Source organism: Micromys minutus (genome assembly GCF_963924665.1).
Source record: "Micromys minutus genome assembly, chromosome: 4".
Lineage (NCBI taxonomy): Eukaryota > Metazoa > Chordata > Mammalia > Rodentia > Muridae > Micromys > Micromys minutus.
Window position 1 is genome coordinate 64,931,709 of NC_137973.1, and position 27,233 is coordinate 64,958,941.

The 27,233-nt window shown below is 38.9% G+C and overlaps 2 protein-coding genes across 3 annotated transcripts in view; one reads left to right on the forward strand and one right to left on the reverse strand.

The window, feature by feature from the left end:
* Positions 1–218: 218 nt before the first annotated feature.
* AIMP1 (aminoacyl tRNA synthetase complex interacting multifunctional protein 1) lies at positions 219–16,898 on the reverse strand. 2 transcript variants are annotated; one of them, XM_080915140.1, is made up of 8 exons: positions 16,721–16,898; positions 15,599–15,620; positions 14,569–14,702; positions 12,762–12,875; positions 10,764–10,934; positions 9,083–9,294; positions 5,377–5,545; positions 219–456 (listed from the first exon to the last, which is right to left on the reverse strand). In XM_080915140.1, exons 3-8 carry the CDS (start codon positions 14,675–14,677, stop codon positions 290–292), a joined length of 942 nt encoding a protein of 313 aa, XP_080771266.1. In that variant the 5' UTR covers positions 14,678–14,702; positions 15,599–15,620; positions 16,721–16,898; the 3' UTR covers positions 219–289. The 2 variants fall into 2 exon arrangements, with proteins under 2 accessions (XP_080771266.1, XP_080771265.1); XM_080915139.1 differs by lacking the exon at positions 15,599–15,620.
* A 3,970-nt stretch (positions 16,899–20,868) lies between these two features.
* TBCK (TBC1 domain containing kinase) overlaps positions 20,869–27,233 on the forward strand; it is a gene marked incomplete at its 5' end in the record, with an annotated part of 140,900 nt that continues 134,535 nt past the window's right edge. The window contains one exon of the mRNA XM_080915166.1: positions 20,869–21,061. Coding sequence (XP_080771292.1) covers positions 20,869–21,061 — 193 coding nt within the window. The remainder of the gene's footprint in view (positions 21,062–27,233) is intronic.

A 27,233-nucleotide genomic window follows, 5' to 3' on the forward strand; every position in this document is an offset into this window, starting at 1 on the left:
CTTTTAAACTCTTGAACAAACTAGTTCCAAAGGGTTCTAAACCACATGGTCAGGCACACTCATAGCAGTGACCTTAGAGCTCTAAATCCTGTTAATTAGTTATCTGATGCTGTGACAAAGTATCTGGGGGGAAAAAAAAGACTTAAAACAAGATTAAAAAAAAAAACAAACAAAGAAATCAAAAGCCCCACAAAAACATGAGCAAGATATAGTTCATTTGTAAGTGATAAACACTCCTCTTTATTGTTATCAAGGTTTCACCAATGTCATTCATTACAGAGCACGTCACTTATTTAATTCCGCTATTGGCCATGGTCTGGGCTCTGCAAACTCCCTTCCCCTTCACCTCAAAGGGAGCTCCTTTGTATGTGGCCACACACTCATCGTTGGTGTGCAGGTCAGGCTGGATCTGCTCCCAGATCTTCTTCTTAGGGTTCAGCTCCTTGTCAGGCTCTCCTGTTCCAAGGAAAACCACAAAGTTACATAACACTCAGATTCACTCACCTGTTTTGGAAACAGACTTCTCCTGAGTTCTTACAGTGCTTGATCAGCCTTAATCAGAATTCTTACATTTAACCTTATTTTCACACCAGCAGTGTGTACTCTTGATTGGTAAGATACAATTGTTACTATCATTTCCCTAGGAACACTATTTTTGCAGACCATACATCTTAATAATGTTTCCCAAATTATCATCATTCTTATTATTTCTGCAGTGTTGGGGACTGAACCCGAGGCTTCATGACTGCTAAGCAAGCACACGAGCGTTCATCCTACATTTCCCGCCCCAGATTATTCAAGAAAGTTGTAAGATAATCATTTCATCATGTAAAGAAAATCTGGGAAGATGGGAGCCCATGTAGATAGGTGAACCTTTACACCTGCCAGGGTGTATGACGTGCATGACACACCCTGCACACAGGAAGGAAGCAGTAAGGACTCAAGAGCAGCACTTTCTAAACACTAGGAACACGTGTTTAGGTTAGCTATGGAGAGACTGAGGGAGAGAGATAAACTGCCCAGTCACACCAGCAGCAGGCAGCAGGAAGGAAGATATGGCATCAGAGCCCATTTCTACTGGGACAGCTAGCCCCTGGCCTCCTGATAGCTGTGCTGTGGCTTATGAAGAAAACAAATGGCCCTCAAATAAGTGGTTATCACTCCTAATCGCTCTACTTGCAGTAACTGACAATGTGTACTTTACAATCAACAGAAGACAAACAAGGACTGAAGTATCTCTGGTCTCAGTTTAAAGTTAAGTAACAGACCAAATAGTTCTACCTACTGAGAGGGAACCAGAGCTATCCTATTGCTGTTTGTTCTTACTAACCATTCAATGACTAAAAAACTAAGAAGAAAAAGCAAAACTGCTTATGTATATAACACACACAAGGAGAGCTTAATGAGTGACAGATGTCTTCTAGAACATGCTGTCAAAGAAAGTGAAATTGAAAAGCTGACCAGAGTCAAAGAAAGGGATCTTTCTAGTTCCAGACCACTTGACAGTAAAGAGACGAATAGAAGAGGAAAGCCACCAACAAAATGCAATACTGCTTCCCTTTAGATCTTCGAGGCTAGAACTTTTCTTGTTTCTAAGTTATTCAAATGGTTAATCTTGTAGGAAGTGGGCATCTCAAAATCCTGGAAACTACAGCAAAGAAATGTTATACCTAACATAGCAGCCAATCTGCAGTCCAGAGGTCAGAGAGTTACTTCTGAGTTCCAGGCTTTATTATTTAAGAAATGAATGCTATAAAATCAAGGCTGACCAAAGCAGTGACTGCTATGATGGGTGTGGGCAAAGCTGAAATTATCCGTGTTCACTATTCTAGATGCCACTAAGAACACTTGTGCACTGGAGTGAGCAACATAAGCAGGTTTAGAAAAGGCTTGTGTCTAATTTCAATGGAATAAGGAATGACTACCATGTGGCAAACTCCACCACATAATTTTAGACTGTTACAGAAAGTTCAACTTTCGCCAACCACTATCCTCAGCAATCAGAATCCTCCACCCACAAGGCATCTTGCACCAGCATAATGGCATCATGATAAAGGCTAAGCAATCAGCAACTGATAGAATGTTCTTAGCACTAGGTTTTGTAGCTCAGGTGTGTTGCATTCCTTCTTACACATGACGTTCTAGTGTAAACACAACTTTTTTTTTTTTTTTTTTTTTGTTAAAGACAGGGTCTCACAAATATAGATAGCCTTGGCTGGCCTGAAACTTACTATGTAGAAAAAGAACAGCTGTTTCTGCCTCCCAAGTGCTGGAATTAAAGTCCTGGCCAACAACACCTGCCCCCAAAACATAACTTTTATGCACAGGAGATTAAAAGAGTTCATGTGACCTATTTCATGGAGACAGATATTCACTCTATGGGTACACTGTAGAACCAACCTGAGTATCTTGGTATACCTATCCTTTGAAAACTTACCTTTTACATATGAACACTGGACCTTAACAGTTAAAAAGTCTTGATCTTGGTGTTAATCTTTAGCTTTACAAAAATGTCTCTCAATAATGCATTATTCAATGGGGTGTTAAACTACTTGGAAATGAGAAAGAAAATAAACTTTGAGCCATATTACTGATCATCAGGAAAACTCACACCTGGCAACCTAAGCTTAAATCTCAGGAGCCATAAGGCAGAACGAGAGAATTGATTGCTCATAGTTCTCTCATGTCCACAGTCACACCCCTGGTATACACGTGCACATGTACTTGCACAAAAACACATGCACACACACAAGCACACACCCACTGAAATATATAAAAAAAAGAAGAAACACATTTCAAGTGTCTTCTAGAAATATAATGTGTTACAGAGAAGTGTACTCTCATTTTAGTTGCATCATCTCCTGGACAGCATTTTCCTAACCTTCTTTTCCTTTTTCATCGTACCTATCAAAAAATAGATGATGTTGACAATACAAGTTCTTCAAAGTAAAAACTGCAAATCCTTTGAGCATGCTAAATATATATATATGTCAAAGATGAGCACACAGAAAATGGTCCTGCGTACTGTAGGAGAGCTACACTGTAAGAGCAAACACTGTGGGAAGGGGCTCGACTAGGACAAGGAGTGCTGGAGAAGGCACAGCATTTAAGAGCACTGCTGCTCGGATGGAGGGTCCTACTTCAATTTCCAGTACTCATGCTGGTGGCTTACAACTGCCTGTGACTTTAGTTCCAGGGGATGGTGCCCTGTCCTCTTCTGGCCTCTGTAGCCAATTGCATGCATATGGTGTACACATATACATAGAGTCACACACATATACAAAATAAGCAAATCTATGTTAAATCTACACTTTCTGATTATTAATTTTTAATACTACCAAGGCTCATTTAAGCATGACCTTGGAGTTTCAAAGTTTAAATGTAAATTTCCCTAAGTGGAAATAATGCCAAGTATAAGGTGGCATTCCAGGGGATACCTTCCTCTTTACAATGTTAAAAAAACCCAAAGATATAAAGCCATGGCATAATAAGAAAAAACCCAAACAAGACAAAACACTCCAAAGCCAGCTGAATGTGTGTGGCTGTTACTTATAGATCTACTGTTACAGAAGCAGTAGTTGGTATGGAAGCATATATGAGGTGAGTACTCAGACCAAATCTGACCAGTTATTTGTGTACAGTGTACTAGTTTCATCACCTAGAATATGCCTAACCACATATATAATATCATATATTAAAGTTTAGTTTTCTCTTTATAAATATTAACTTTTCCAGGATATTAAGTGCTTCATGAACAAGAGAATTAGGAAGAAATACCAGACTAAGAATCATGAAGCACATACTTGAAGACAGGAAAATCAAAGCAGAGAATTCAAGAACAAGACATCCATTATGGGCAGTTAGCACACACTAAGATAAGGAAATTTCAGATAAGGAAATGAAAATTTATGATAATAAGACAGCTGCAAGAATTCCTTTGCTAGCCACTAAATTTCACTGGGCCCAGTTTTCAAATGTATAAAAAGGGTGGTTAAAGTAATTTCTTCTGCTCTTAAATATTTGACTCTATGATACCAAAGCAATAAAATAAATAAATATAGAACCTGCAAACAAACAAACACCCAACCACCATGTCTGTAGCCTAGGCAGGTCCCTGGAGCTGCATTTTACACACACTCCACCCAGTTTGATTTTTAGTGTTCCAATGATAAATAAGGTTAACATTAATATGGAAAGGTTAATTAGAATTACTTTTCTTTTTCTCAACAGATTCTAAATGTTAAAAAAAAAAAATTACTTTGTTGTTTTAGTCAAATTTATTGAAGTCCTAAATGATGTCACATTAGATAAATATATGACAGCTTACTCCAAAGTAGCAGGTTTAGAAAATGCTCCAATATTGTGGGACTGAAGGGGGTGTTGATTATGCTTTCATCATTCAGAATAGGATTTTCTCAAAAACAAAACAAACTCATAACACATAGGTCATGATGGCTTCGAATCTACCGAGTTCAACGACAGACAGACAGACAGACAGACAGACAGACAGACACACACACACACACACACACACACACACACACACACACACACACACACACACGGGAGTGCAGGAGCTCTGAGCAGAGGTCCCGGGTGAGTGTGTGTTGACATAGGTCTGACCATTTAAAAACCCCAATGCCTCCGCTCCATGGAGATCCACCAAGGGAATAAAAAACCTTCTGGGGGTGAAGGTAGGGGTGCTTCTCAAGTACAGACATTGACTGTATGTCACAAATTCATCCTCTAGGATGACCATGGCTATGGCGTGAGGCCTGCTTTCCTACAGACAGCTACTATTGAGATGAGATGAGCTAACCTGCCTCCTGTTTCATAAAGTTTCTACATCTAGCAGGCATTCTGCTCCAAAGACCTATTTTTCAAGATAGATATGGTGACCCATGCCTGAAATTCCAACACTTGGGAGGAGAAAGCAGAATGGCCTGGCTTATAGATGAGATATCATCTCCAAATGTAATAAAACAAAACAAAAAACCCTCCTTATTTCTCCTGAATTGTGATTTCAGCTGTCTCAGAATTATTATACTCAAAAGAGCAAACTATATATATGAAACGTTACTCCATCACTGCCTCTGTGTTATCTTCAGCTTAAGGGACTTTACAACACATTAAACTGACCCACATCTATGCTGTAGTGTTCTGTAGGTACCAATGAGTATTACGTGAGACAGAACCTCTGCAGTACTTCATGCAACATTTGACTTTATGCTCACTGTGCTATCTTAAGCCAATTCCATGAAAGGCCTTGGGACACACATACAGGTCTCTATATAGAAGTTTTAACTTTTAATAAGCATTACAAACATCACTTTAAAAGTTTATTACTAAACCACTTAAACAATTATTAGTACTTACCAGGGAAAGCATCAAAAGTAATTCTGTCTCCAGGAACGGACCCATTGGGAGGGGCCAGAATTTCCACTTTCTCTGGTGAACTGGCACACATCACCATTGCTTGAGACAGTACCCCCCGCATTTTTGCAGGCTTCAGATTACAAAGTAAAACCACCATCCGATTTTGCATCTGTGCAGAACAAAAGTGATGACTAAGGATGTGCAGAGATTTAGGATGACCACATCTAAAATACTCCAGGCACACCTGCTCTCTACTTACCAAATGCATGGCTCTTGGCTATAACTGTCTCTGTGTATCTAAAATAGTTTTGATAACAAAACTAAGACTAATATCGTGCATAAATATAAAAAGACAATCTTTCAGATTGATAAGGCATAAGCACAGCAGTAGAAATCTTTTTCTCTGAAAAGTATATAGATATTCTGGGTTTTTTGAAAGTATATGGTATTTACCTGCAAGCACATCTGTATACCACATATGGGCCTGGTGTCTGTGGAGGGCAAACTGGAGTTATAGATAGTCATGCGGGCACTGGGAACTGAACCAGTCTTCTATAGAGCAGCCAGTGTGTTCATTGAAAGAATAAATAACTGAGTGAACCAGCTCGATGTAAAATTTCAACTACAACCAACTGGAAATGTGTAAAGTTGATCTTTTGTTTCATTAAAAAACTAGCCAAAACATACTGAATTTAGGAGTTGTCCTAGGATAAAACTACAGTAAGTATGTAAATTATTTAGGTTAGGGTCAGAACTAATACAAGTAAAGACATTTATATTAGCTTTTTTGCCCCTACATACCTGGCCATTTCTAATACTAGGCAAGATTTCTTTCTTCTTCTTTCTGCTGCTCTGGAGACTGACAGATTGTGCAGACTTTGCTGGTACTCCCCTCTCAGCCAGATCCCCAGCCCATGCTTTCTTAAAAAGAAACTAGCACTTTACCTCAAGCACCATGCATATCACTACTAACATTTAGGGTTCTTCTATAATTCGTTAAAGAGTTAAGGAAAGTTCCTTATCTTCCAGAGTTGAAATGTCTTAACTTTTCTCCCAACAAATAAATTATGCAAATTCTCTCTAGGCTTAATCAAAGCAACAGAAGCTTACAGATGTATAAAAGATATAACCTGGATATAAGATGGCTCTCTAAACAAATTACATGCAAATTTATTTCTACGTTCTACAATTAAAACATGACTTGCATGCCCTTTATGAATAATACCTCCCTTCAAGGACTTGAAAATACCACATTATAACAATTTATAAAAACCAAATCTACTTAAAAGAGTATATGAAATAAAGTAATACAGTCTTTTCAGGATCTAACGGTAACTGCTTATTTTCTTTAGGAAAACACAGAAATGGTGCTAGAACTTTACAGGCCAAGTGCTCCTACCTTACAGAATGCTTACTAGTCCTGTCTTGAGCTCATGGTTTAAACAGATGTTTATATAAACAGTTTTACACAATGACTATGAAAATCTCTAAGTCCTGAAAGCAGAAGAAACCTTTATGTGCAGTTTTTCTGTGTAAGTTCAAGATTAGCTGGTTCTTTTTTTAGGACTCTTTACGACTCAAACTGTTAAGGTTACAGAAATGAATCGGATGTCAAAGGAGAGAATCCAAGCCTGGCTGTTGTGCTGCATACCTTTAACCCCAGCAACTGAGACAGAGGCATGAGGGCGCTTGAGTTTGAGGCCAGCCTGGTCTACAGAGTTGCAGGACATGCACAGGTACATGGAGAAACCCTGGCTTGAGGGAAAAAAACAAAAGGAACCCTGTCTTAAAAACAGAAAAAAGAGAAAAAAGAAAGTAGATGTGGGGGTGCATAGATATGCATCAAATTAATCACTTTTTAAGAACAGAGAAACCTTCATTGATCTATTATGCACCCACCCTCCAAGAAAGACTCAAGAACAATCCTCCAAAGCATAAGGCTCATAACTTCTTTGGTCAAAATGCCAACAATGGCACTTACCTTGCTGGTATCCCAGCTCTACAGTGTTCCCTACTGACCCTGTCATCTAGCACCTGTCTTTTCTCCCGTAACTCCCCATTCTTTACTCTGTTTCACTGGCACCAGGCTGCCCCAGATGCCTAAAAGAGGACACATGACTTGATTACTTCACATCCTAACACCTCACTCAAATGTCACTTTCTCCACAAAGTACTTTTAGCTGACTGCTTTGTATAAAGTAGCAGTATCATCTCAACCTAATCCAGCATACAGCCTTTCCTAATTTCTTCCTGGTATTTATGTCTATTTAATACTATCAATTCACTTATATGTTGATATTTTGATACCTTCATAAAAAAAGCAAATTTCACTTTAAAAAGCAGATTTCTTATGAATAGATTTTTTTCCTTTCCCCTCCTCTTCCAATGTAACCCATCTTTCTCTCTACTGACCTATTTTAATTTGCTTCCCTGTCTTTTGCATTGAAAAGCGCTTGGTTGACACTTGGTACCCTATATATACTTGTATCTAGAAATATGAATGAGTGGTATAGATTTATCCAAGATAAAAGAACAAAGCAGCCAAAGAGTGAATATAAACAGAGAGGTTGAGCCACCTTGATGTTCAGTCTGCAGCCTTTGCAAGGCTCAGAAGCATCAGGAGGAGCAACTGCCCTTAAATCACTATGGGCAACATTTAGAAAGAGCAAACTGAACACTGCCCTGATTCTTCCCACTGCTAGTACAGATTTAGAGTGAGCCTGTAATTTTTCAAGAATGTGGTATTCAAAAGTGAAGAAAGAGAAATAAATGTTGCGATGGGGACTTTAAAGCGGAAGAAAAGCGCCATTTAGGAAGCAGGACTCTGAAGGGTGGCATCAGAGTATGAATCTGTTCTTAAAATGGTTATGCAAGGGCACTCACAGGACAGACTGTAATTCCTTTACATATTCTAAATGCCCAGCACTGTTTTTACTAAATAATAATGAACATCTGAATACAGAATAATGGAAATTTTAGCTATGCTTTCTCAGACATACATGATGACCGCAAAACTTATGAGAGCGTAGGAAATGGCGGAACTTTAAAATATGGCTTTTTCCTCACAATTACATTTCTTTCCTGGAATAATCAAAACAGTCTTTCCTGGTTTGCATAACCAGGCACTAGAGTTTTAAAGGAGTGAGTGTGAGGGGCTGGAAGGATTGCTACCAGTGCTGTAATGACAGGTCGCAGCCATAGCTGGCACCCTGCACCTCACCACACAGGTACTTAATACACATAAGAACTGCCGTCAGTTCTGCTTCGGGAAAGCAGTGCAGAGTGGAAAACCACCATTTCTAAGTAATTAAACACTATGAAAGATATCCCAAACATTCTAGCACTGCCCTTCTATGTGCATACAGAAGTAAACAAGAGACTATCCTTGAAAAGGTGGAAGGCAAGGGCTCTCCAAGATTATCCTGTGACCCCCCATGTTCATTTTGAAAACATACACCACCACGCTCACATACATTAACACATGAACACAAACAGATAAAAATCTCTGTCCTATTGGATTCATTTTATATTACAAGCTTTTAAATTCCATAGTGATTTTATATACCTTATTTTAAAAAAAGAATTGATCTTAACTCTTTCTTGCTCCCAACCAATCATTCTGAAATTCCCATAACATTTAAAGCAACACACGAGCAAGTCCCTGAAGTGGCACACATGAGCAGCAGTCTCTTTAAGGGGACAGCACCTGTTCTAGAGGAACATGATTCACCAGCCCGCTGACGACTGTTCGTGGGGCTGCTTCTCCCACATCGACTTCTTCGACATACAATGAATCTGCATCGGGGTGTTTCTTGGCAGTAACGATACAACCAATTCGAAGATCCAGGCGCGATACGTCGACAGGCTTAGAGTCAGCACTTGCTGCTGCAGACTGCTGCTTCTTCTCCTTTTTCTCTCCTAGGGATTAAGAATACGCAAGCATTGTAAAACAAATAAACAAACAAAAAATACTAGAAGCCTCTGGTACCAGTGCTAATGAGAACAGGAATAAAAATCCAAATTCTCAAGTCCTAAAACCGTTACACAATTTTAGCTATTTCTCTGAAAAACTGTATCTTGGGGGAAAAAGCACATATTGCCTTGATCATTCCATTTCATTATTATTATCATCACTGTTAGTCTCTTTTGATGTCAAATTCCTAAGCTAACCTGTGGGTACAGATAGTGCATATGAATTAACATGAAATACACAAGGACATAGAGAGGCACTAAAGCTAATCCTGTGTGGTGGAAGAAGAGGGGGCTGTGAGAGGAAGTCAATCATCACACAGGGCAGTTCATAAAAGAGACAGAGCTGCTAAAATATGGACTGTTCAATTTCAGTCTCTCCCTTGAAGATTAGCAAAGATTTATATAATAAACAGATATGTATTAGAAAAATTTCAAAATCATGTTTCACTGGACAATGTATGTATAGTGTATAACTGCCTCACAGGACGTTTCACTGAACAGAACTGTTCTGAGCACAGTCCAGTTACGTTTTGTGTTCTTGTCCTCTAAGAGTGACGAGGTTGAGTAGTCAAAGTGTCAGGCTAACAGTTAGAGACAGAACAGAGACCAGACAAAATCTGTAAGACAGGATTATTTTGTGTTCCGATGCTGACTGGCTTTCACTAACAAAGTCTGATGATATAAAAGAACTGACAGGAACTAGGTGCTAAAATGACTTATGTCCACTCATAAAGCCTGCAAACATTTAGCATTTTCCAAAAAGTTATTAATGTCTGTAATTAGAAGTGGAAGGAATATTTAAGAAAGAATTATAAAAACAAGTTTAAAAAGAGAAATCTCTTGAATAAAGTCAGATACTTACTTGAAAAGCTACCTCAATAGCAGGTAACAGTGAAACAAAGACACTTGAGAACTTGAACAAATGTGGCCTCTCATGTACCAACAGCGCACTTGAAGCTGAGACATAGTTGGTGACAAGAATTTCAGAATCCGTTGGTTACCTAGCTATGAAGACTGAAGGAAAGGAATAGGTAGGCCGACTGCAGTGTTTCAGTGGCTGCATATGCAGATGTGAGACCTTTTGGCATGTTGTTTTGTACCAGTTCCTTAACACTGTCATGCCTCAGTTCAGACGTTCTGCTTCGACTGGATGTCACTGTCCTATTGCCTAAGCGACTCGCACATCTCACCTGCTGTTGCTTTTATCATGCTCATCTCTCTGTATAACATAACTCACTTCACTCTCTCAATGGTGTAAACATCCACACATCCTTCAGGACTCAATCCCAGTGAGAGCATTCTAATCTTTATCTCAGCTTTTAATGTTTGGACTTTCTGACACTACTATTCATCATGAAAGTATTATTACCAGATAAAACAGTCAAAAGTCAAACAAGATCAATGATGAAAAGTACCTTTCTTTTCAGTCTTCTCTTTTACCTTCTTTTCTTCTCCTCCCCCTCCTTTGATCTGTTCTTTTGTACCAGAAGAGGTGGTGGTTGTTGCTGATGGAGACTGTATCACACTTTCAGAAACAGTACAGTTAGTCTCTAGTGAAGAACTCGATGGAACAGGTATTTGCTTCACTGAATCACAGAAAATGAACAGTGTTACCCCTATTAAACTCAAAAAAGTGGAACAGTATGTTTGTACATGACAAATGTTAGCACTTTTTAAGAGAAAAGTTTAATATATACAACTATCAAGTGTCCATTATCTAAGGCTATAAATATCTATCAAAAATTCAGTCTATTTTAACAATTACCAAGGTCACAAGATTAGATTTCCATTTATTCACTAGTAACTAAAGTAAGACTACAGATAGCAAAAATACCTAGCATTTATCATGGACATACTGTATCTTCAGTATTTTTCAAACTCCTGCTGCTTACAGATGGGACTAGAAATGGCCCAGCAGTTCAAAGCACCAGCTGCTATTTCAGAGTTCTGTTCTTAGTACCCAGGCCAGACAGCTCACTACCACCCAGAACTCTAGCTCTATGCATCTGACAACTTCTTCAGCCCTCTGCAGGGCTGTGCTCAGATCAGTTCTGTCCAGTCAAAGTGTCTCCTTTCTTTTGGGGGAGGAGGAAACACCTACAGAGCTAAAGTACCTCAGCAATTCTTTACTATATTAAAAACAGATTGCATCTCACCAGTGAGCATGGAAAAACGGCACTTCACAAGGGGTTGTAAAGCGGATTAGAGAACTTTCTAGCATGGACAGAAATGAAAAGCAGTTTTAAACTGTTAAAACTTTATCTGCTTAATTCTGCAGTTGCATTCCAATTCTGCTAGTCTTAGAAAAATCATCAGTCTCAATTTTTTTCACCGATAAAAAATATGTAGCTGAGAGCTATATGTATACATCACTAATTTCTCCCTTATTTTATTTAGCTAAGGCAAGAATTCATACAATACTCAAAATAGTATGTTGACAGATTATTGGGAAAGGCTTCACTGGGCTGGTGAGATGCCTTAGTGGTTAAAGTGTTGGCCATGCAACTATGAGGGCTGGCATTAGGATTCCCAGAACCCACATAAATGCCAAAAACTGGGTGTGGACTGCTTGTAATTCTAGATTAGGTAGGCAGATACAGGAGACTAGCCACATCGGCAAGCTCTTAGTTTGATGAAATACTGCCCCAAATAGAGTGGTAAAGCAACCAAAGGTAACCTCAATATGAATCTCAGGCCTCCACACTCATGGGAAACCACGTGCCACACATGCAAATATGCACACATCCAGCCCTCCCAACTCCAACACAAACAAGAGAATAGAGAGGACGTTTTTTAAACAGGTTAATAAAATTTTAACTTTATTTATGATTTGTAGTTAACTGATAATTGTTTGGGTGGCTTGGGCAACAAACGTTCTTTGATTATATTTTAAACAAGTAATTTGTATCTCTGAGTTTTACTGTCTTGGAGTATAAAATAAAGATAGCTGAAGACAAATTTTTTTCTTATGTTTTTTTGATGGGGCTTAACTGAAGCCCAGACTGGGTTGGAAATTACATGTAGCCCAGGATTGCCTCAAATTTATAGTAATCATCCAGCATTAGCCTCTGGATCCTGGGTCACAGGTGTGAGCACACTGGGTGGCAAGACTTCCAAGTTCATACAAAGCACATGACTCGACACGCGTGCTCTGCAAAGAGTAGGGATTCAAGAGCACAGCAGAGCAGGTCAAGTCCAAGAAAGAATGCAGTGCAGAATGGAAGAGCTTAGGCTCAGCAGCTCTGCCACTCGCCATGACCTCAGATGACACCAGCTGCCTGTCTAAGTGTCCGTTCTCTTTCCTGTACATAGGGAATGCACAGCAGGAATGACTTGAGGGGAGCGAGATGAATGGGAAAACGTAAATAGTAAGATGATCACTAGAAAGCAAGCACCCCACACTCTCTGCTCACCTCCATTATGAACTTCTGCCAGAATCAGCTCTTGCTTTAGCTCTTCTATTTCTTTCTTCAGTTTAGCATTTTCAACACGGAGTTTCTTTTCTTCTCTCAAAGTTGCCTGCAAAACTAGAATCAAGATAGTTCAGTTAAAAAGTGTTTCTCAAATGTCTTGTTTGAATATTATAAGAAAAAAGCACAGGAAGTACCGTTATAGCTGTGTTAACAACAGGACCAATATTCGGCCAGCTGCTTTAGAACAATTTACTTTTTATTAATATTACTAACAAACTATTGGTAGTTTTTGGGACACTGGGTATAGGACTCCCATAGAACCTAAATCTCTGAAGATGTAAATAATAGTGATTTATAGATTAAAAATAAGAAAATCAACCTATATATTTACTGAATACACTCTCCCCATCATGTATATATTTGGTCTATAATCAATTAATTTGATGAAAATCTATAAAATACAAAGTGGGACTGTGTGCTAGTGACAGAACTCAAATCCTCATGTTTGAATGACAAGCAGTGTACCATCTGTGGTATCTCCCCAGTCCCCAGAAATATCATTTCCCTATGTTCTATAAAGACCTAATTAACAATATAGCACATAGTAAGACTTTGCAGAGGAGGAACTATCCCCTAGAAGGGATTATTCTGGGTAGTCACAATAAAGTTGTTTCTGGAATATATTAGGCAGGAGCCAAGGATTCCAGATGTTCAGCAGGACTTCCTAGTAGGCCATTGTGTACGGCTGAGTGCAAACCATTTTCACTGGAACCTTAGCTACTACATATACAAATTCAATGCACTGCAAAACTCAGTACCACGGAATGTTCGCTGTGTTCCAGGTCACTCATGGCTCATTCATTCACCTTTGTGCTCTCAGTACCAGGACCACTCGGAAGGCCCCAAACACACTATATGAGACTACCACCAAGTCACATTCCTTATTCTTAGAGTAAATCTAAAATTTTGATTGTAGTATCAACAATGGCTATTGAAAAATAAATAAATCAATGAGATCCAATCTTTAATTTAGATGTTTTATATACACTGCAGCAATTTCTCAAAAACCTCAAAGAACAAAGAATATGAAAATTATACATCTTAGCCCTTAAAACAGCACAGTAACAACTACTTGATTTCATTACATTTTCCTAATTTAATTTATTAACCTCTAATAATATAAGAACTATTCTTAAATAATAAATTTAAGAATTTATTAAAATTCTTAATAATTAATAATAATTTATTAAAAATAATAAATTTAAAAAGAAAATAAATCTTCTCTTATAAATTCTAAAATATTATTTTCTTTAATTATAGATTTACTGCCCTGGTTAGTTTTTTGTCAACTTTACACAAGATAAGAGTCTTTTAAAAAGAATGAGTTTCAATTGAGAAAAACCTTATCAGACCAGTCTGTACAGCATTTTCTTGACTAATGATTACTACGGGAGAGCCTAACACACTGTGGGTGATGGCTCCCCAGGGCAGGTGTTCCTAGTTGTAGAAGGCAATTGAGCAAGCCAGGAACCAGCATTCCTCCATGGCCTCTTCTGCAGTTCCCACCTCCAGGTTCCTGTTTTGACTTCCCATCATAAGTTGAAATAAACCCTTTCCTCTTCAAGTTGTTTTTGGTCTTTTATCATAACAGAATGCAAATAGGACACTTGCTATAGATCAATTCTAATCTATCATAATCTAGAATACTTTTATACTCACAATTAAAGGAATCTAAAAGCCACTAGTTTTTTTAAATGATCAAACATTTTCCTGTCGATACTTCTTTAAAACGTTTAAACATCCTTACCTGCTTTCTCCTTGAGAAGAGCAACCTGCTGCTTGAGGTACTCAATGATCTGATCTGCCTCTGCACCCTTCTGCTCCAGCCTCTTCAGAACAGCATCATTAGTTGCCATCTTTCCCCAGAATCTGCAGAAAATCCTAAATAAAAAAAATGAAAGCAATGAACGTACTGTGGAAGTAAAATTAAAACATTTACTTTACAGGATGCTGAGAGCAACCTAAGGAAACAACATTTTCTCCTATAATTGAACAATACCTTAAATACTTTTGTTTAGAGAACAGACAAGCAAGCAGGGCCTCAGTGGTTAAAGTGCTTGTCACATAACCCATGCATATATATTGGAGGCATGGCTGCCATTTCTAAAAGAGACAGGATACCCTTAAGAAGCAGGCCAGCATCCACATGCACACACAAGCCCACACAGATGCACATACAACACATACACACAGAAAAAGAAATATAAAGAAAAGCAAATAGGGCAGAAGTGTTAAGAAAACAAATTCCTGGATGTTTGAAAGAGAAAATCTATTTTGTTCTTAAGTGCAGAAAATAAATGCTATTTGACGAGATTTAAGGCCGGGAAACTTAAAGTCTTAGTGAATTATACGGAGGAGAGGGAAAGGCAGGATGCTAGTTGGACTTTGTCCGGTGGAGGCCAGCATGCACTTGATATGCTGATAAACTACACAGAGAGCCACATCTCTCTCCGGCCAGAGGTTGCAGAAATGACTCCTTTTGGCAGATGGGAACCCTTCACAAGTTCCTGAGGAAAGTTGGCTTTTACCTAAATGCTGAAAGCCTTCTACAGTCCAGATTCAGATCATTATGGACGACCTGAGACCTAACATCACCCTTGTAACGCTTTTGGAAATTTTTATAATAAATCTAAAGGAAAAGTATTATTAAGGTACAGTAAAATGCATATAGGTGAACATTAGAGATCAACTCATTGCATTAAACTGGGTGTGAGAAAGATAAACACACTCAAAACCAAGATTAAAAATTATTAGCAATATAAAATATTCTTATTTACCTGATTTGCTACCAATTTACAGCTAAAACAAAACAAATAGTGATAAATAAAAGTATTGTAGAGATACCAACTTTCAAGGACTAACACCACTAACTGCAAGACTTTATAATACAGAGAAGTGTCAACAAATAACACAGCTGCTTCATTGTTTGAAAAGATTATTTAATACCAACCCTACATTACAAGTGTTCAAAAATGTTGACATTTTTCACAAGAATATCAACCTTCAAAATACTAAGTTTACAACATATGATGGGATAACACAAATGCCAAAGCGAAGTTGATGGTAGCACAGGATGTATAAACAGGAAGGAAGCGAGCTGCATGTTCTCTAAGACGTCCTCCTTTAGCCATTAAACATACAAACAAGGTATTCAGTCTTTATGGTCAAGATGCGTAGAGCACAGTGGGCTGCTTGGTGTGACTCTGTTGTTGTCCTCTACTTACTATCTCAATGATTCTCGGAACACTTAGACATAAACAAAAATGGAACTTACAGACTGACAGAATTTGGTTATGTCATGTGTCATTTGTCATCAGCATACAGGCCATTAAGTATCACTACATAACCATCAATGGACTAGCTGGACCACAACCCGAAAACCATAAATAAGATATATCATTATTAAAATATGGAATATTCACCTTACTTTGAATGCTATACTTCAATAAATCCTAGCAATGGCTGAAATTTTTGTCTGTTCTGTTGATTGTCATTTCTACTTTGTCTATGGATCTTTACCCAATAACTAGTATGTTGCCGGGAGTATGTAATAGCTGGTGTTTCTAATATCTGCTGAATCAATGAATTTCTTTCAATTCCTCCTTACGTACAAACAACCACTGGAAATGCTTTGCTCTCACTTAAAAGGAAACAAGCTAAATGAACTCAACCCTGGCCTCGAGTAGCAAGCTTTTTCCCTCGGCCATGTATTCAATTTCCAAAACTAAGTTGAATCAAAAGGGGCCAAGCTCCTTCTGTTTCTCACTGCACGTGGGTGGAGGTTATGGCCGCGCTTCCCACTAGAACCAGGAAGGTCAGGTACTTTTTCCCGGGTGAGATAGGAAAGAGGAATTCTGGATCGCCACCTATCTACCTTAGACCCTCCTCGTGACACTCACAGGAAGTGGTGAGCAGCAGCTCTTGAGCAGCCTCAGCCGGGTGTGGGAAGGGCCTCCCTCAGTCCGCAGCCCGGAGAAAGGACCCAGAAGGGTGTCCCTGACAAATGCCTGAGCGTTTCACAGTTTCACTCCTCATCAGCCGTCCGCTTCCTGCGCGCGTTCTCTTCCTGTGCCACACGGCTCTCTCATCTTCCATTTCCTCCCTCCCTCCCTCCACTCTTCCTTCACCTCTTTCTCACTCGCTTCATTTTGCTGTGTGTTTGGGCAAGGGCAGGCGGCCGGAAGTTGGGGGCCTTCCCTCGGGGGTGCGTCTCCGTGATATGACGTCATGAGTAGTGGCCGACTCGAGGCGGCAGAGGGGGAGGGGAAGCTGGGCGCTGTCACTGGAGCGGGGAGCGCGCTCACACTCAGGTTCTGAGCTGCGAATCTGGTCCGCCCGCGCGAATGGAGGCGTGTCGCTCCGGTTGTCACCTTCCATAGGCGGCCTCTTGTAGACGCGCCTGAAATGCAGAACACGGCCCACTAAGCACTGCCAGGCACAACTACAGCGCTTAAGAGCTCATCCCCCTAATCTCTGCGCCCCCAGATTCAGGCAGGTATTCTGGTGTCCGTAGCGTTCCTTGTGGTAGTGGGTGGGGCTTGTGGGACCTAGAAGGCAATCAGGTGCAGCGAGTGACCAGGCCACTGTGCAGGAACCGGTAGAACCAACCAGTGGTTCTGCTTGCTGCTGTGTTTGTCTCCAAACTTCCTTCTCCCTGAAGCACAAGTTCACCGAGAGTCTTAGAAATGCAAATACGATTTTACTCCGGATAGAATCAGTCTCCCCACTCCTCTTTTTTTTTCTTTTCTTTTCTATTTTTGACATTTCCGACTCACTTGAGTCATTCATCTCCAAGTTTTTTCAGGGTTGATATTGTGTCTTGTTCATTGAAGGTGTGGACCATGTTTGTTGTTCTTTATAGTTTAGCAGCTACAAAAACGTCGGACTTAACGTAGAAGTTTCCGAGTATTTCCTGAATAAACTTTGCAAGCCAACTGCTTGCCTACCTGGCTTTCATCTAGTCACCAAGTGTGAGCACGTGTGCGTGTGTATTTTCTGTTTGTGAGCTTCATGCACACCTGACAGAGCGATAATGAAGTTTGTATACTTGCTCTTGGTTTTATCTTTTTGAATCATAAACACTTGTTTGAGTTTTCAGTTGTATGTCATTAATATCTATAACCGGAAATCCAATATATCATTGGAAAAACTGAATATTAAAATGTCGCAGTTATGTCTCACCTTTTCTATGGCTTCAGGCTGGCATTTTGATATAACTTTCTGTAATTTTGGATCCACTCGTTGAATAAGTAATTAAAATTCTAGTTCTAATATTGACTTAAGCTAGACCACAATATCTACACGATTCTGGAATAATGGTCATAACTAATTTCACATGAACTTTTGAGAGTGTGTTTTGACTCCTCTGTTAAGATGAAAATAGTAGTGACTCTCTCCGTTTATCACCGCAGAAACCAAGTTTGCAGGTTCATTAGTTCTGAAAGCCCGCAGGAGATCTTATTTGGCCACCAATGAACAGAGAAGGAGCCTTGTGCTCTAAAGCCTTCTTGTAGAGCAACTCTGAGGTCTGGATTTTGAATGGGATATGAATGGTGTGCATCAGAACTTTTCTTAAAAACAGGACAGGCATAACTATATCTGTGGTGGCACTAGTGGGTGTATCTTTTTTATTATAAAGGCACACATTTATTCCAATTGTCAAAATGGTGCCCAAACCAGATTGAGGCAGTGTGGGCTTTTTCTCCTGGTTAACCATTGAATGCATGTGGCTATGGGTACCTGGCTTTTTAAGCTTTGAAAGCAAGTGGCATCTGTAAACAGACAGAGCTATAACTAACTAGCTGATGAAATCTAGCAAACAGTGCAATCACTAACACCCAAAGTAGTCTAGGGACACCTGCATTTTTTCTTACCAGGACTTTTATTAGTACATTCCCAAGGTTGGATTTAGTGCCCAAGTGTATTGTTTAATCTATGTGCTGAAAACAAATGTTCACAGTAGTAAGGATTTATGTGATTTTTTTAAAGATTTTTTTTTTTATCATATATACACAGTTCTGCCTACATATATTCCTACAGGCCAGAAGAGGGCACCAGATCTCATCACAGATGGTTGTGACCCATCATGTGGGTGCTAGGATTTGAACTCAAGACCTCTGGAAGAGGAGACAGTGTTCTTAACCTCTCTTTAGTCCCGTAGTAGGGATTTATACTTATTTCTCAGTGCAGACGCACACAGCGTGCTAGATCACATTTTCTCCTCCCATGAGCATTTTTGTAATATCAAAGATAATCTAAGTTCTTTCTTTCCCTCCAGTGGCACGTGTGCTTGATTTTGTAGATTGTATGTTTAGACATATTTTTAACCTTTTTCCTTTTCAAACTCTCTTACTCTGTTTTTTGCCCTTCAGGTTCTCTTTGAAGAAAAGATTCAGCAAGTCTTTAGTCTTCTCTATGGCAAACCTAGAAGCCCCCATTTCATTCCTCCTCTCCTTGAACATATTTGCTTAGAATTTAATGACTTTTTTGTTAAGCAAGCAATGCTTCAGTTATTCTAATAGCATGTATTTTGGGAACTCTTGTATATATTTTATTGTTTCTTTACTTCCATTGTTTATCCTCCCTGTTCTATTAAATTATATCCTAGAGAAATGTGCTTATACTAGGTGTGGGGGTGGTACTTCTTGTATGGCATCTTGAATTGCTTGGTGTGGATATTTTTTTTAATATCACATGATGATATGATACTGATTTTTACTGTATTGTAGCAATAAATTCTGGTGTGACTTTAGTTTGTAATTCCTTGATTAACAAGGCATCTGTTTATTTCCTCAGGAACCTATTGTTTTGTTTTGTTCTGCTTTGGTAGAGGGTTCTCATCTATCCCAGACTGGCCTTGACTCACTGTCCTGGAACTCCTCTTGCTCTGGCCTTCACTGCCCAGTACTTGCTTTCACATGTGCACCTCAAAGAACAAGGCATGGCTGTTTGGTGTTTCATACTTGAGAGTCTTGTTGACTAGATGTTCCTTTTAGGGCAGCTATAACTTACCTAGGATACTAACAATTCCAGAATTGAGGGCTTCCTCCCCCAGCCTTCCCCGTCCTCTCTTGCCCTCCCATCCTCCTTCTGTTCCCAATGTTTATGGTGGTTATTAAAATTTAGGTTCATTTTACTCATTTGGCTTTCCTTCCTCTTTGTTCTTCCTTTCTCCTTCCCACTTTCCCTTTTTCCTTCCTTCCTCATCTATTTTTCTTTTATATTTGGAAAATAAATGTCTGTCCATATACACTGGAGCAAACTGACTCTTTGAGTACCTCAGTATTTCACGTCACCATTCTAATTTTAACCTTTCTTCTGACTTAGCATTGTCTGGGTTCTCAAAGGTGAAGTCCTTGAATCTGAAAAGGCCATGTTAACCATTTCCTGCTACACTCTGTAGACTTGCTTCTGATTTCGTGATGTCACTCTTTTGTACACACTCCATAGTCACTTCGTAAAGTCATTCACCTAGTAGGATAGTAGGCTAGTCAAGCTTTAGGTAGGAGAGGAACTTCACTAACATGAAAATATAGTGTCCGATTTCCTCTAGATTTACAAGTCAGGCCTGGCCATGCACAGTGGTGCATCTGTGTGAGCAAGTACTTGGGAGGTGAAGAAAGAGGGGTTAGGAGCTCAAGGACAGTGAGTCAAGGCCAGCCATATAGATGAGAGCCCTGCAGAACCACAAACACAGCAAAGCAACAACACACCCCTACTCAGTCCAGGCACAATTGAATTTGAAGATAAAATCTTCTAACTTTGCCCTTTTTTATCCGATTGAAAATGTGTGAAATTGATTTTGAGCTGCAATATAAACTTGTGCCTGGGTGGTTTTTTTTTTTTTTTTTTTTTTTTCATATATCGTCTTAACATTTTTAAACTTTGATTTTTTTAAAAAAAAATTTGATCTCAGAGTGGCACAGTTGTTTTGTTAATCAGAGTTGACTATTAATTTTAAAGTGAGAAAGTCCTAGATTAATGTTAGCTCATTCTGTCCTAAAATTCTCTCTTTCTAGATATTCTTAGAGGACCTGAGCCTCCAAACATGTTTCCTTTGAAGGATGCTGAGATGGGTGCCTTTACCTTCTTTGCCTCAGCTCTTCCTCACGATGTTTGTGGCAGCAACGGCCTTCCTCTCACACCAAATTCCATCAAGATCTTAGGTCGCTTTCAAATCCTTAAGACGATCACCCATCCCAGACTGTGCCAGTATGTGGATATCTCTAGGGGAAAGCATGGTAAGATGTTTTTTCTTTTGTATTTTGTGTTCATTGCTTCAAGATACATGAACTTGCTTCTTACGCTTCAAAGTAAATCTGAGTGACTTGAAGTGAAAGGGCGTCGTTGCTCTCTTACTGTTGCAGTTGCTTCACCTCAGAACTAAAGTAGTTGAAAAGCCTGTGTCTTCTGACAACAGTGTTCGGTGCCATTGAGTTCCTCTGCACCGGACCACGCTGGTGGAGATATAAAAGTATGTGAGAGTCAGACCTTTATTCTTTCTGATATTCAGCCATTTTTTTATAAAAATACGTTTCATGTGTTTCTAACTAATGGTGAAGACCTTCATAACTACTCACTTTTTCTTCGTTTTTCTGAAAACGTATACTAAACTATACTTGGAATTGGATAGTTCATTTTTTGAAAAAAAGTGTTTGCTCTGAGAATATTTGCTTTCTGTTGGCTGTGAGCAGGATAATCTTTTGTAATGGTAGTTCTTATTAATAATCAAACAGTAGTCTGTTTACCTATAGCAGTGGTTCTCAACCATCCTAATCTGTGACCCTCAGCCATAAAATTATTTTTGTTGCTACTTCATAACTGAAATTTTGTTACTGTTATGAAATGTAATTTAAATATTATTGGATTATAGAGATTTGCCAAAGAAGTCACAACCCATTGGTTGAGAATCACTGACTTATATCACATAAAAATCTTCATCATACTACTGTGTGGTAGGAACAATTACAGTGTTGTTTTGTAGATAAGGACATTGAGGCATAACATGGTCCCAGAGAGGAATATACAAAACAATAGAATACTAAGACATACAGTAATGAATTGTTACTTGATAAATACTTCTAGAAGTCACTGTAAGTATATAATAATGCCATAGCAAAATTATTCAGGCTGCTTGGACCCTTAATACTATAAAGCTCTACTGTATACTTAGTATGTTGAATATTTAGGTGCTTGTAGAAAACTTGAGAGACTAAGGAAAATAGTGGTTAAAATAGCAGTTCTAGTAGATGGTTGTAATTGGTGTTTTATTCTCACATGCATATGTGTGTACACATGTATAGATATGTATGTAATATAAATATACCTAGAGATATTGAAATACATGTGTAGTAGCTATTTCTGGTTATCAACTTGCTATATCTGGAATGAATTAGAATCCAGAATTGAAGGGCTCACCTGTGATCCAGATCTTGAGGCTAGAAGACACAGTTTCTGATCTGGATCTTGGCATGGAGATCTTGAGGCATAGGGGCTATGAAAAGCTTAGGCCCAGGCAAGGTACTACATGCCTTTAATTCTAGGACACTAAGTCAAGGAGATCTGAGTTCAAGGTCAGCCTGGAACAAAACAAGTCCCAGATATAGGTGTAGTGGTACCCACCTTTAATCTGGGCCACACCTTCTAATAGTGCTACTCCCTGGGCCAACCATAGACAAACCATCACAATATGTTTATTAGAGCTTTATTAGACCTTTTTATAGTATAAGGTTGTCTTTAATTTACTGATTCAGCAAATATTATGAGTAAAATTACTATGATCTAACCAGGCTTAATCTTTCTGGTGAAGACTAAGAGTTTCTGTGGGGAATGTATTTGGAGGGCAGAATTGTAAGAACACTGGCTTTGACACAGCACAGACTTACAGTAAGTCTAGGTTCTGACCTAAGGATGTTTGTCTTGAGTAAACAGCTAGCACTCCATCTCCTCCCCTCGGGGCATTAGAGCACAGGGAACTCTGCAGAGGCTGCACTTTCCACATTTCAGCAGATGCCTGTCAGTGTAAGGTCAGGGAAGTACATCTTTGTTGTGACCTCTAGAAATCTACAAATGTGTGGACCACCTGAAGAAACGTTAACTCCATCAGTATTGCTAATTATATATCTTATTCTGCTTCCTTTCTTCATAAAAGATATCAAAATACCTACCCTAAACTGTGTTTTTAATTAGTTAATTTGTGTGTGATTTGACCAGAACCTACTGTTACACCATACAACAAATACAATAATAAAGAGACCTATAGTCAGGGCTGCTGTATGTGTTAAATGGTTTCAGTAGTATTGATGTTGGAAAATCTATCGGAATTTTAGAGATTTTTACACCACCCAACAATGAATAGATATTCTAATTCTAATTCGTTCGAGCTTTTCTAGTTATCTTTCACACTCCCTTGCACATTGTAGCATCTGAAGAAAGACCTGGCAATGGCAAGATTTCTCAGTCCCAGACCACTCCAAGCAAACTCTGCTGCTGTTGTATATTAGCTACCCAGCTAGGACTGGTGGCCATATTGGGTAGGACATTCTCCTTGGACCCTTAACCCCTTCGGTAGTTCCTAGAACTTGATTCTTGTTTCCTAAAGTGACTTTTGATTCTTCCCACCATACCTGAAAACTCCTCGGAGCTTTGAAACCTATCACATGGTCCTTGTCTGACTGGATCCTCCATTTCTTTGGTCAGAAGGTTAATTCATGAGTCCTAACCCCCACCCCATGGTACTCCAGTTTTACTTCCTCTAAACACATGTCAGCACTGAAATTGGCTGTCACAAAACAGAATCCTTGGGAAGATTCTCGCCTGTGAACCTCATTCTGATATGAATGTCACACAGCAGTGTCCCTTGTGTCACACAGCAGTGGATCCCTTGTGTCACACAGCAGTGGATTGCTTATATACTACCCTGGTCTTTGATGTCAGACCAGGGCTTTAAGCATGATTCATTTTTAAAAGCCAAGGAAACATATTTAAATGGAACCAGTAATACTTGAATATACTGACTTTTATCAAGATTAATCTTTTGAGTTGAAATAACAGCAGAGTAGAGTGAAGATTTAAAATGGTAGTGTGTCTCTTTTTTGTTGGTATTGTATATTTAGAAATGTTTCTGTGATTACCATTGAGATGAAATAAAGGAAAATTTATTTTACTACAAAAATTTGAAATTTAAGTATTGAATAAGTAACATTATTAAGGACATAGTATTATTTATTCTGTACTTATAGCCTATAAACTTCAACCTAAGTATATGCACTGGTCAGGGTTTTATCACAAAAGTGAACATGTAGGTCTCTGTGTGTGAAGAGATCAAGTAGCCGGGCAGTGATGGTCACACCTTGGGGTAGAGGCAGGTGATCTCTGAGTTCAAGGCCAGCCCAGAATATAGAGCAAGTTCTAGGACAGACAAGGCTACACAGAGAAACTGTCAAAAAAAAAAAAAAAAAATGCTAGAGAGAGACAGTAAGAGACAGAGACAACAGACAGACTGACTGACTGACTAACTATATGCTAGAAATGGGAATTCATGATTCTTGCTAGCCCAGCCTAAACCACAGATCATGTTTTCAAGGAGACACTGACTTTGGAGGCAGGCGCTCTGGCTGCTGCTTTTTCAGGAAACCCTCAGTTCTCTCTTAGGATCACCCTGTACATCAGGATCACCTAGATTATTTAGGATAAACTTTCTTAAGGGCCCTGGTTAGAAACCCAATCATCCATACAATTTCTTCAGTGTTATCTAGACTAGTGTTTGTCTGAATACCAGAAGACTATAGTTGACTTTTAAAACTGACCCTTGCAGAATCCCACTACCACCTGTATTTGTAAATCAGTTCTTCTTTGTTGCTGTTACTGTTTAAACATTTACATAAAAATCACATTTTAAAGGTAATGAGCTAGTCTCTGGTGAGCTAGTTTTTACTGTGAATAACAGGAATGATGCAGGAACTATATGTTGCTAACAGACCATATTACAAGACATTCATAATTCGTAGCCTTTATATTAAAACATTAAATTTTTTGTTTTGAACATTTATATTTTCCTGTGGCTGTGCATATGCATTATGAACTGGGATGCACACAGTTCTGACATGCGTGTGGAAGGTCACAGGACAATACTGAGAAGTTAGTTATGTCTTTCACACTCTGTGAGTTTCAGTTCATGAGGGTAACAGGACAACAATCTCTGTTCTCAGAGCTGTCCCTATGGACCCCAAGTCTCTCCTTTATTGCCTTTCTTTATTCAACTTCTCTGTTATCATCCCTGATGAACCTTCAGTTTCTTTGAAATGACTGAAAACATGCAGTTCTACATAGATGTGCAATGTGAAATTTGTTAGAAATTTTGTTAGAAAAAAAGATTATTTCATGCTTTTCAGACATTCCATAATGTCACATCTGTTGGTTTTAATTTTTAATATTTTTGTTTTATAATGTGTGTAGCAGGGGGATTATGTGCATGCTAGTGCATTGCCTTCAGACCCCCTGGAGCTGGAGTGCTACGCAGCTGTGAAACACCGGGTGTGGGCGATTGGAACCTAACCTGGGCCCTCTGGAAGAGGGCATGCATTCTTACTCAATGAGCCTTACATGTTTGTTATTTATAAACAATGCCACTGTATTGCTGATTTTTATTTGGCACATTATGATTCCCAGACATTTTATTCTTTGTGGCCATATTGTTTTTTAAACAGATCCAGAATTTTGGAATTAGTACTTCTGAGTTCTTAAAAAAAATCATAATGGAAATATTTCTTTAGTATATAGTCCTTTAGCTCTGGGAGAAATGCTTATGTTCTGCCATTACTAAAACTGTTTAATCTGTAGAATCGTGAAGCCTTAATAAATACTGAAGGTGATCACAGAGGAACCTGAAATGTTTTAGCCTACCAGATGCTATGCAGGTCTCTTATAGACCTCTTGTAAGTGGCTGATTAATGAAATATGTATATTTTAATAAATTCTGATGTTTTGTTGTATATGAATTTTAATACTACTAAGACATTATATCTAGTTAGAACATAAGCATTTACTTCTTAACACAACAAATCTGGTTTGATGATTGTTATTCTAATGTTTCCATTATGCTTTTACTCTAATTAATTTGCTTTCTTAGGGGAGCCCACCAGAAATGACCACTCAGACATAGTTTATAGCCAATCTCTTCCAACTGTCTGGGACTATACCGAGGTATTCAAGGACCTTGGTGTAGCCCTCAGAAAACCATACTCATCCTGGCCTTCAGCTCAGCAGCTTCAGAGTGGGAGGGGGTGTGTGGGAGGTGGGTGGGGCAGTACTTCACATAAGCAAGCAATTAGACTGATGATAAGCATCTAACCACCTGGGGAGGTTCGCACTAGCAGGTAGTTTAAGCAAAGCCGAGATAAGTTAGCTAGGACATCCTGACATTAAGTTCATAGAATAGAGCTGGGTAATTTTCCATGGTATTCTCCATCAAGGAAATCAAATTTTAGTTAAACCTGAAATGGCCTCATCAAGAATACAGGATGGAGGAACTACTGCACTGTCTTGCCATGGCACACCTTAACATACATAATTTTAGTGTGTGCCCATATGTTTTAGGTGAATTGTACACATTAGTATTGCAGTTCCAAACAAGACCAACATGATTTCTGCTTTCATAAATTATATTCTCTAAGTAGAGAAGATGGCACTAAGTAAAAATGAATGCACAATTTTTAAAGTTAGTGATTCAATGGAGAAGTACTGTGTAGAATATATAATAAGAGTAGTGAATCAATTCTGAGGAACCAGAAATCCCTTGAGGAAGTCATGTTTACTGAGGCCTGAATACTAGTCAGCTAATAGTGCTGGCTCTGTGCCAGAAGCTATTCTCTGTTCCATTTATATGTGAATTCATTTCACCCTCACCACGTTGCTGTGATGTGGGCTTTGTCGTTTTTTTTTTCCTCTTCAGAAGAAACTGGCAGAGAGAGATTAGTAAATTTCATTTCCCAAAGTCATGTGCTAATGAGTAGAAAAGTTAACATTTGAGCCTTGGAAAAATAGTCTGCTTTAAAGACTATATTACATAACAGGAGATTAAAAAGCTGCAATGAAGGGGGCTGGGAAAATGGCTGAGTGGAAAAGGTGACAAAGCTGAGTTTGATCTCTGGAACTCACTTAATGGAAGGAGAGAACTGATTTCCCCAACTTCTTCTCTGACCATCCAATACACACCTGGCATGCTCACACAGACACATTTGTACATGAACGGTGACACACAGAACATAAAATATATCCCTTTTGAAAAAGGGCTGTCAAGCTGGCTCAACAGATAAAGCATTTGCCACCAAGCCTGGCATCCTTAATTTGATTCTTAGGACCCACAGGATGAAAGGAAAAAACTAATTCCTGCAAGTTCCTGATTTCCACATG